This window comes from Hoplias malabaricus, chromosome 2 (assembly GCF_029633855.1).
Source record: "Hoplias malabaricus isolate fHopMal1 chromosome 2, fHopMal1.hap1, whole genome shotgun sequence".
NCBI lineage: Eukaryota > Metazoa > Chordata > Actinopteri > Characiformes > Erythrinidae > Hoplias > Hoplias malabaricus.
The window spans coordinates 29,116,595-29,128,052 of NC_089801.1; the positions used below are offsets into that span (position 1 = coordinate 29,116,595).

Genomic DNA, 11,458 nt, shown 5'->3' on the forward strand with positions numbered 1-11,458 from the left:
TAGATCTTTTAACACTTGCACACTGTCCCTGTTTCACCATAGCTATCCACACACCTACTGTGTGCCTTATTCTTGCATATTTTACAGCGATGCACATATGTGCATGAATTGCGATGGATATTTGCAGTCTGGTCTAAAAAATATATATTTTAAAACCATTAATTATTTACGTTACTGGATTTGTATTATCAGCATTAAAATGGCTGGAAATTGCCCTAAATGAATTAATATTTGGATTGTTTTGTGTAAATAAACCTTGCAATACACTGTAATCATCTAAAAGTTTCTAATAAAGTTGCTTCCAGTTTATTGTTCTCATACTTTTACAACATGGTCCAGACGTAATTGTAAACAAGGAAAAATGCGTGACTTTTGTATTGCACAGTTCATTTTTAAGTTATTAAGTAATACGTCAGGAAATACGCTTGCTGATCCTCTTATACACAATGCCATCCATTGTCATAATCTAGAAATGAAAAGAAAAAATATCAATGTGTAATATTCAGTGTTCTTTTTACACATAGATTTATAATGAGTCCTTCGCATTGAATTAGCTCTAGTTTTTCATGAAATTGCAGTATTTTAAAAACATGTAATTACAACATAAAAATCAGTAATTCTTACTTACATTAACAATGGTGTCCCCATCTATCTCAGTAACAGACTCAATCCCCTTCACTTTAGTAGTCAGCTTGTTCCCATCCATGTTTACTACAGCCTGTATATCACACGGAAAATTCAGGAATAACTACCGGAACCATAAAATGTATTTGGGTGCTTAAAGCATTGATATAATTTAATGGCTTCTTATGTTCATAAGTTCATGAAATGTTTAAAGAAAATTCCAAACATGCTGCACTAGGGATACAATATTGTATGATGGTATATAATTTACAATAAACTCAAAGGTCTACCCAACATTTTTGGAACTAACTTAAACAGACAGCTGCAAGGATTTTCCAAAAATTTGGATATGAAATACGCCAGCTATATATATATATCTGCTTGTGTGTGTGTGTGTGTCTACTTCTACACCACAGAAATGGACTGACTCACCATGGCCTTCTCTCCTGTGAGAGTCTCCAGCTCACACTCCTGCCCAACAGTGAAACAATTCACTATGACTTTGCTGCCAGTAGTGACAGTGACCTTAAACTCATCCCCATTCTGCTCAATCTCAGAGATACTTTTCAGATCCTTCCCCTTCTGAATTAGCTCATCAGACAGACCTAAGAAAATGGCAGGGTTAAGAAGTGTAGTCACTCAGAGGAAATACATTTTTTCATTCATTCATTCATTCATTCATTCATTCATTCATTCATTCGTTATCTATAACCGCTTATCCAGTTCAGGGTCATGGTGAGGAAATAAATATTAAAAATAATATATGCTGCTAGTTTCATATACTTCCTATAGCCATGACCAAATTCTGTCTGAAATCAGTGTGACATTTTTCTGAGACAAGAAGCCTGGGCTTTCTTTTGTTCAAATATTGTTTCTCAGATGACTGAGATAAGTCATATTTCTTAACTCAGGTCTTAAGTCTTATTTAAGATTTGTGTAAAAGCATAATATCATTTTATATTTTTGTTTGTGTCTTCATTTAATATATATATCATTATATATTATATAATTGTTTTCATGCATAGGTTTATTCTATAACATTATAATTTTTCAGCAGTCTTTGAAAGTCTTAAAGGAGAACTCATGAGACAGAAATGAATGGGCCATATAAATGAATGAGCCTCATTAATGCAACTTTCACATCTACTTTATGTCTAAGAAAAGTTAGAATTGTGGTTAAGATTGAGACAATATACAAAATAATTATTTCATTTGAGCAGAATCTGAACCTATATTAAGACAATATTAAAATACTAAAAAATAGAAAGAGATTTTTAAATCTTTTCAGAGTATTATTATGAAAGACAGATGACATTAATTTAATTTAGTCCTTGCAAAACTTATAGAACCCTCTATACGTTTTCTGATGGTTCCTAGTAGTCATTGGACAGGTTGATAAAACAACATAAAGGATCCTAGGATCTTATTTTGAATAAAGTGTCCTGCAACATGTTGTCTCTAATTGTGAGCTTTAAAACAATTTCCATTAGGAAACAACAACATCAGGTTTTCAAACCTAAAAAATCTAACTGTATTTATTGAAAAGGGAAAATGTCAGAAATATAAAAAGCCTGAGTAAATTCATGCAATTCTACTCAAAACTGATTTTAGCTTACTCACCAACAGCCTTCATAAAAGCTTCAAAGTTGTCATGAGATTCAAGCTGATATTTCCCTGCAAATGCCATTGTGGGCTTTTGAGGAAAAAAATTAAGAACAGATTCAGAAATGCCTAAAAACATAAAATGTAACTCATTAACTTGATACTTAATCTAAATAATGCAGAACAAGACACAGGCTAACTAGCACAAGCATCTATAACAGTAGCACTTACATTTACCGGAACACGGATAAACTCAACCTCAACAATTCAAAATGTCCTGCTGAAGTGAACAAGTCTGTGAGAAATAAAACGAGTCGGGTTGTTCTTAATCACTTTCCTTTGCATCATGGCCTTAAACCCCTCAGTAAACAATAAGGTTATGGAAATGAAGCTTAGTATATCTGATAAATGGAGCCATTGTTTTCTGCTGAATAATTTGTTTCAAAGGTTAGTCTCACAAAGGCTGGCAGATGCAAGGTCATTATTTCTGTCACTAAAGAAACAAAGGCTTGGTGGTTTGGGGCTGGATTACTGACCTCAAAATAGTTCAAATTAGGTGAAATATTTGGCAAGCCTAAATTTCTGACATATAAGCAGTTTCATACCAGGCATGTTTCTTACAGTATATAAGATTAGTAATTTCTTGAATGGAACAAAAGGACATTGAGTCATTTTTTTTACATTGTACAGTATTAAACTGAGAGTGTAGAGGCTATAAAGCATGACTCAGTCAGAGAAAATTTGAATATCACCCTCAAGGTTTTCCCTCACATTTTTAAAGTAAGGAAGTCACTACCCAGTGTACCATGCAGGGGCGTTTCTAAGCTACTTTTGGTACTGGGGCACAGAATTTAGAGTCTATACGTTTCTACATGTCTCTGCATCAGTCATATAGTAAAATGTCTATTACATAGATCAATTGATTTATCACTAATATTGACTGTAATTTGCCATGAATAAGAAAATAAATTACATTTTTAATTATAGCCATTTATATAGCCAATTATAGCCTTTTAAATGCTCAGTGTTTGACACGGTGTAATGCAAAGCCTTTGCTAAAGTAACTGATGCATTTTATAGTTTAATTTTTGCTTGTCTTTAATGACGTATTATGATTTTTTGGTAGGTTATACAGTTATAAGTGGCTATAACCAAAACATGCAGTAAAACTCTGTACAAGGCTTTTCAACGGAGACTAAATAAATTCAGATGTGTGCGCTGTCATTTTTATTCTCACCACAAAGGGGCAATATCTCTTCACTTTGCCCTTTGAGATTGTGTTACTTTGAAACCTTCCCGTCGCTGCACTCAATCTACATTCTCATTCTGGTGTCTATCTGGGGTAAATATACGTTAAAATAACGCAAGTCAATTAGTTAACATATGGAAATGTCATAGCCAGAGAAGCTGGCAAGTTTGTGATTACTTTTTTTGTATGGAGCAGTGATAAATAACGTGTTGAATCTGTTCTGTACGCATACGTTCCTGCCAAGGTTTCTTCTCGTGTGCTGAGGGAGATTTTCCTTGCCACTGTCGTTGCCTCTGGCTTTGTTCGTATAGAGGCTTTGCACCGGATCTCTGTGAAGCTGCTTTGTGACGACTTCCGTTGTGAAACACGATATATACATAAACTTTGATCGATTTTCAATAATCAAAGCACTGTCTACAAAAAGTGATATTTACACTGACATCGCGGTTTTTTACATTTATTGTTTCGAGGGTACAATATTGTATTTCAGAGGGCGGTATGCTGGTGCAGCAGATTAGTGTCGCAGTCACACAGCTCCAGGGACCTGAAGGTTGTGGATTCAAGTCCCGCTCCGGGTGACTGTCTGTGAGGAGTGTGGTGTGTTCTTCCCTTGTCCAAAAACATGGTAGGTGGATTGGCGACTGAAAAGTGACTTGGTGTGTGTCACCCTGTGAAGGACTGGCGCCCCCTCCAGGGTGTGTTCCTGCCTTGCGCCCAACGATTCCAGGACGACCCTGAACTGGATAGCGGTTACAGACAATTAATGAATATTGTATTTCATTTATTCATTCATTCTTTCATTCATTATCTGTAACCGCTTATCCAGTTCAGAGTCGCGGTGGGTCCAGAGCCTACCTGGAATCATTGGGCGCAAAGCGGGAATACACCCTGGAGGGGGCGTCAGTCCTTCACAGGGCAACACACACTCACACCTACAGACACTTTTGAGTCGCCAATCCACCTACCCATGCGGAAACCCATGCGGACACGGGGACAACACTATTGTATTTCAGATTGTTTTATATGTACATATTTATAATGTTTTTTTTTAATCAAAATTGCCAGTTTTATGCCAAGCTAAAAACATCCTATATTTCACTGTGGCATAGATAACTCTAAACCTTCATTTTAAAGCATGCAGATCTGTTAATATGCAGTTAGCTGCCTCTGTCCAGGTATTGTTAGTTTCTTTAATGCAAGTGCTGTAATAGTTTCTTTTCTTTTACAAAACCATCAAAACATGTACTTTTTAAATATGAAGGATCCATATATTTAGTTGAAACCTGAACATTTGTACATTTGATACTAAATTATATATAAATTTTATATATAATTGTAATCTCACATCTTCTAATTGTACTTCTTAAATTTTTCTTGGTAAAAGAGGAGAGATGCTATACTGCAGCACACGGGGAGGGGTACACGACTGGAATTTCCGGGATGTGCTTTTTTCAGGCTATGCCCCTGATGGGGGTATGTTCATGCCTCAGTTCATTCCCACTCTGCCCCCTGCCACTCTTCGAGCCTGGAGTTCTCTGTCTTACCAGCAGTTGGTATGTAAAGTGTGTTCTCTGTTCATCCCTGAGCAGCTCATCCCCAAGCATGACTTAGAAGGTAACAGCTTTTCTGTTAAAAAGTCCATAAATGAATTATTAGATAAAAACAGAAAATCCTTTCAAATTTAAAAGCAAACATTGACAATTTTATATATTGCCACATTTTTCATTTACAACCACTTGTTTCCCTGTAGGTTCTCTTAGAAATTTGGTCAGTCCAGCTGCCATCTTTAAAACTAGATGTGACAACAGCTCAGGCACTTAACATTCTTAACTCTCTCCTCATTCTAGCCCTCATATCATGTGCCCTGTCCAAGTTCTCTGTGCCAGATGGAGTGAGGATGGTCAGACTAAAGGGCTCTCTGTGCATCCTGGAACTGTTCCATGGAGAGACCCTTGCTTTTAAAGACCTGGCCATGATGTGCACTGCACGTTTCCTGGAGTACTTCCTGCAAAAGGAGCAGAGTCGTGCTACCATTCTTGTGGGTAAGCAAACCCTATATTCAAACACTTGGAATCACATCTGAATTACCTTAAGGGTCATACCGATGTAACATTTACATGATCTAAGCTCTGCACTAGTGTACTTGTGTAGACTTCTGTCCAGAGCTTAGTCAGTAGCTATACAGCTTCTTTGTATTTTTTTTGTATTTTTATTTTGTATATTTTTTTATTTAAATATGTTGGTGTAACACTGAACACTGACTGCTCCTCTAAGCATTTTTGCGGGGTAATGTTTGCACCTTTATTTTTATGTGGACAATCTCTATTAAATTTTTAATCATGTTTAATGCGGTTATTTTCATATTTGGGGCCACACACAGCATGTGAGGCATAGATATGTTTTCTAGGTTTGATCTTCGTGGTCATTAATAAGTGTTAGGTTAAGTAGCTAACTAATATTTGAACAAGGCTACACACTGTACTTAAGGCTTTCTCCACAAAGGGACGTCTGGAGACACTGGAGGCTCGGCCATCAGCAGTGTCTGTGGACTGAAAGGGGTGGATATGGTGGTGGTCTTTCCCCGTGGTCGCATCACCAAGGTACAGGAGAGGCAAATGACCACCTGCTTGGAGGACAATGTCCATGTGTTTGCAGGTAAGCAGTGTGATATTAGATGGCCAAACCTTTATAAGAATGTTACTTTGCTGCATTGATTAGTGAAACCCAAAGGCATTTAGTGTATACAAAGTATTTGAATAAATAAGTTTGGCCAGAAATCAGATTTTTAACAGACCCATAGACATTGAATTAGATCTTAACCAAACCAAACTGTAAAGTATCTGTAAATATGCCTAAAAGATTGAGGGTATAAGGTATTTTGTCCCATTTTGCTGCAGAAGCCTCTTTTAGGAAGGCTTTAAATTATATAAACTGGAACACTTCTGTGAGGATCTGATAGCATTCAGACTCAGAAAGCTTATTATAGCTAGGTACTGTTGTGGAATGAGTATAAAATAAATTGTATACCTGAAGTATAAAACTGTACTCCATAAATCACTCCATAGTATGTATTGCTAAACAGCCCAGTGCCTGGGGCTTTATACACCTACCCACGCATTTCATATATATGTCCACAGAGGCTGTACTGAATGTAGTAATTATAAGGAATGTCCACAAACATCTGGGCATGTAGTCTATTTAATTAAATCTCTGCAGAGTTAAGATATTTTCCACACATAAAACATTGCATTTAGCTTAAAAAATAAATCAGTATGTGAAAATATATAAATCGATATCCTCTTGTTGGTTTTAATATTTTTTATTATGTTTAAATTTTTCATAAAAGTACTGAATTGCCTTTTCTCCCTGTATCTCTTTTGCTGCTGAAATAAAAAGCGGACGGAAGCTCTGATGAAATTGATGTCCCCTTAAGGAAGTTGTTTTCGGATCTGGATCTGGTGAAGCGCCATGGTCTGATGAGCCTGAACTCTGTAAACTGGTCACGGATCCTTGTGCAGATGGCCCATTTCCTCTATGCCTACTTTCAACTCACTGATGTACAGTCAACTGAGGGAGACAGTCTGCCAGATCTGGAGGTGGTTGTGCCCACTGGTGGTGCAGGAAACATTACAGGCATGGCTTTTTCTTTGATGAGTCTGTTGCAGGTTCAAGCCTAATTAGTGTATAGAAAAGCATTTTTCCCCATTATAATATGCATTTGGTTTAAAGGAACTGTTTGTCAAAAAAGGTAATTTATACTAATTTTAGTATTTTACTAATCTATGCCTAATGTCCAGTGTTTGCTTTTTTACTTGGAACTTTGTATGTAATGTATTCTGCAAATAATGGGAGTGTATAGATACAAATTGGCAAATGTATGTAATTGTCCACGTTATTTTGAAGAAACCACGGTAATATTGTTTGGATTATAGTTTTCCTCCTGCATTTCTGTTGTATTTATGTGTGTATTTATATGATTTTGTGCATTTGTATTATTTCTCACTCTTTCTGTAGCTGGATGTATAGTGAAACAGATGGGGATTCCTCTGCGACTTGTTGCAATGGTGAACTCCAATGACATCATGCATCGCACAATTAAGACTGGAGATTTCTCCATGGCAGAGAGCGTCCAGCAAACTTTGGCTCCAGCTATTGATATTCAAGTGATGTTACTTTTGTAGCTATTATATGTTCCATGGAGATATTTTATATGTAAAGCATACTAATATTCTTGCCTCTGTTTAGGACCCTTATAACATGGAGCGTGTATTCTGGCTATTATCAGGGAAAGACGGAGCACTGATAAAAGACATGATGGAGCAGTTTCAGAAGAACCACAAGCTCTCTCTACCTGAAACACTCCACAAAGAGGTTTGTCATACTTGAAAAAAATTGAAGTGTTATTCCAACAGCAACAAAATCCTACTATAATTTTTAGCTATTTACCTTTATTGATTTTTATATGTGACACTATTGTTAATAATGTTAAATGCCACATAATCATGTCTATTTGATTTGGGCATGCGGTTTATATGATGCTACTTCCTAAACATGTGTTTTTAATGCCATGTATATCTTTAGGAAAGATTAAGAGGCCGACTTCACATGCCAGGCATGCCTTAGCTGACCAACTACATTTTGAGTCATTTTGGGAATATTTTCTCTGGCAGAGAATTTATGGATTGTTTTTTAGGCAAATTCTTCTCTTGCATTATTTGGAGCTTTTGTGTTTACAACATACTTATGTTTCTCTCTCGTTTTTCTGTAGTTGTGTTCAGTTATGTCTTCAGGCTCAGTGTCTGATGATGGTATAATGGAGGCCATGGTGAAGTGCTGGCAAGAGAATCAGTATTTGGTGTGTCCTCATACAGCTGTTGCTCTCTGGCATCACTACCACTGCACCATTCATTCTGGAAAAAAGAGGTTGGACACAGATTCACATAGACACTACAGAAATATCAGTATAATTTCTCATAGGTTTGGAGAAACTGATTATTCCCAAAAATATATTATTTATTCAAACATCAAATGTTCTTTATTTATTTTCAATATATTTATATATTAAAGTTTTCAATTTTTTAAATGTGCATTAGTCAGTTTCACAGGTGCACCTCATGTTCACCAATGTTAAATCAACACTATTAAAGTTAAATTAACATTCTGAGTGTAAACATATAACACTCATCAACATTTTCAGTGTTTATTTAACATTAATAGTATTGATTTAATACTGGTGAATCTGCTGTGTACCTACCCTTCTCATAAATTAATGTGAATACACCACACCAAGGAAGGACTGAAAGACACATCCAGCATCATCACTGATGATCATAGTAATTTGGGAGTAGCTAAAAGAATTTGCCACTAAAATACTGCCCCTAGTGGGGCATCTTTAGTATGCTGACTGTGTGTAATTGAGCAAGTGTGTGCATTAGAGATGGGGAGATTCACCGATTCACATCATTGGTTCGGCACACATGTCTGCGATGCAACTGCACCGGTAGATTCAAGGTGCATGTGGTTTAATTTGCGGACAAATTTACGGTGCATCTCCTCTAGCCTTTTTACAGCCTTTTTACATCAGCAAATACCATGGTTAAATGAAGTGGGGGGGTTTTTCCAGTAACTATTCCTTATTCTAACGTATTTTCCAGGGCAACCTTTTTTTTATTGATTTCTTTTTTTTTTCCAAGGCAGCATAAATGCACCATCGTGTCCTCATGCACAGACGCAAGCATGCAGACGTACACAACAAAGATGGAGGGAAAGAGAGCATTAGCAACGACGAAGAGATATTTAATGCACCAAAAAAGACACACAAATAAAATGTGTGGCAATATTTCGGGTTTTTTAAGTGAGGTGGTCGACTTGACAAGATGCACGCAATCTGCAAACAATGCTGTGGGGCTATCAAATACGTTAGTAGCACGACGAACCTGGCAACACGCATGAAAATACGGCACGGTGTAGAGCAGCAGATAAGTCTAGCAGATAGTAGAATGTGTTGCAGATGATAATTTTCACTATGCACATTGTTAATACTGTACTTTTGAAAACTGTTCATCTTATATGTTTTATACATTTTGTATAGACGGAAAACATAACTGAATAATTTAATTGAATACATTGTAATGCTATGTCTCAAAATACTGAATTATGATTTTTTTTATATTTTCTGTTGGTTTTGCTCCAATGACAACAAACAGATGCATACATCCCTCTAATTGTTACAGAGAGTAAAGCAGAATTGTGCTATTGAGTTAAGAAAACTGATGGGTTAGGCCATTACATCCTCAAACCTCAACTAACTGTATCGAATGATTACTTAACAAACCGAATCTTCTTATTATTAAGTCATGTCGTTATCATATCATTTTTGAATCGCATCATATTGTGAACAGGGGTGATCTGTATCACATCGTATCGACAAGGCGTTTCAGTGTATCGCAATTACATTGTATCGCTGGCAGTGTTTCGAGATGTGTATCGAATCGATCTTAGTGGTGACGATATACATCCTTAGTGTGCATGAGTGAATTGTAAGCCAATTTAATACAGTGTTTCCATTTTCCAGGTGTTGCATTGCAACAGCTTCTCCAGCTAAGTTTCAGGAGGCAGTTGAGACAGCAGGCCTGACCCTTGACCTTCCAGAAGTGGTGAGGGCATTGGAGATGAAGGAAACTAGGTGTAAACAGCTGGAGCATGAAGAGAACTGGGAGGCAGCTTTAAGAGAGCACATTGAGGCTATAGGCAATGCACGACAACGTGGAGAGCTGTTTTATCCATCAACCAAGGCTAACTGATTTCTAAACCACAATCGTACATTGTAACACAGATTTCAGTGTACCTCTTACCTAAATTCTTACAGTTTCATGTATCAATTTTTAAATAAAAATCTAATTGTTTCTGTTATGTAATTAAACAAATCCAATTCTCCATCATGTATAATGTGCTCTATCAGTGTTGTACTAAGAATGTACTAATGCAGTTTACATCTAAATTGCATGAACAGGTTTTGAATGGCAGAGTGAGAGCCCTGAAGGTTCACTCACATTTAGCCCACTTATTTGGTTGTTTTTGCATTTATTATATTTTGTGCAGTTTATATTTGGCAACAATAGTATACCAGTGAGGTCAGGTACTGATGTAGGATGGTGGGTCACTGAAACAACTCCAAATCATTGCGGTAAAAAATGATTTGTGCTCCATCTCTGCAGAAAAAGCCTACCTGGCATAAGGATATAAAGCTCAAATTAAACTGCTCTCATCCAATTCCATTTCAATTTTCTTTCTGTGTTTAAAACTAAGTGATTGTGCCTGTAATGGATGCATTTTAAAATACAGGAAACCATTTATTTGAAGTGTCTACAAACCTATGGACATTTAGTGTATAATTCTGAATTCTTTCTAGTGCATGTAGTCTGATTACTCAACTTTAAATCATTGAAGAGCAGACTGTCCCCATGATTTTATGGTGTTTGTACAGGGATGGAACTGACCTATTGGACTTTGTGTAAAGGCTGTAATGTCTCAAATGGATCTGCTTCTGTGCAGTGAATGACAAAGGGTCAGTTGTTGTATGTGTCTTTATAATGAATGCATTTTCATCAGGCAAATTTTAAAAGACTTGGACAAAATGTGATGTCACAATTATTTTAGGAGTCGTTGACTCTTTTTATAAATGTTTATATTAGCATTTGTTTATTGTTTTGGATCATCTTTTATTAGTTATTAGTCCCACACACGGTTAAAGGAAGCTGGCCCTGATTATGTAAACATTTTTCTACACGATTTATCCAGATGTTTGAAGATGCAGTTTTATAACATGCACAGATGGAAACATGTTCAATCTTCATAGAAAACCATGAAATCAAATGGGATGCTCTAGCGCAGAGTTAAAAGTCCCCATGCTCAAGTGTGTCCTACAAAGATACAAAAAATTTAATCTGCATTCTCTTGAGTGATGAGTAGTAGTTAAATGAG

At 36.4% G+C, this 11,458-nt stretch overlaps 2 protein-coding genes across 2 annotated transcripts; one reads left to right on the forward strand and one right to left on the reverse strand.

Moving 5' to 3' along the window:
- fabp1a (fatty acid binding protein 1a, liver) lies at window positions 1-3,483 on the reverse strand. The gene is made up of 5 exons (XM_066658590.1): window positions 3,464-3,483; window positions 2,245-2,317; window positions 1,057-1,229; window positions 629-718; window positions 1-466 (listed from the first exon to the last, which is right to left on the reverse strand). The coding sequence occupies exons 2-5, from the start codon at window positions 2,309-2,311 to the stop codon at window positions 413-415; spliced, it is 384 nt and encodes a 127-aa protein (XP_066514687.1). The 5' UTR covers window positions 2,312-2,317; window positions 3,464-3,483; the 3' UTR covers window positions 1-412.
- On the forward strand, window positions 3,471-11,028 carry thnsl2 (threonine synthase-like 2). Its single transcript, XM_066658586.1, has 9 exons — window positions 3,471-3,568; window positions 4,860-5,089; window positions 5,323-5,517; window positions 5,978-6,130; window positions 6,872-7,108; window positions 7,490-7,638; window positions 7,721-7,846; window positions 8,244-8,398; window positions 10,050-11,028. The coding sequence occupies exons 2-9, from the start codon at window positions 4,867-4,869 to the stop codon at window positions 10,276-10,278; spliced, it is 1,467 nt and encodes a 488-aa protein (XP_066514683.1). The 5' UTR covers window positions 3,471-3,568; window positions 4,860-4,866; the 3' UTR covers window positions 10,279-11,028.
- The last annotated feature ends 430 nt before the right edge of the window (window positions 11,029-11,458 follow it).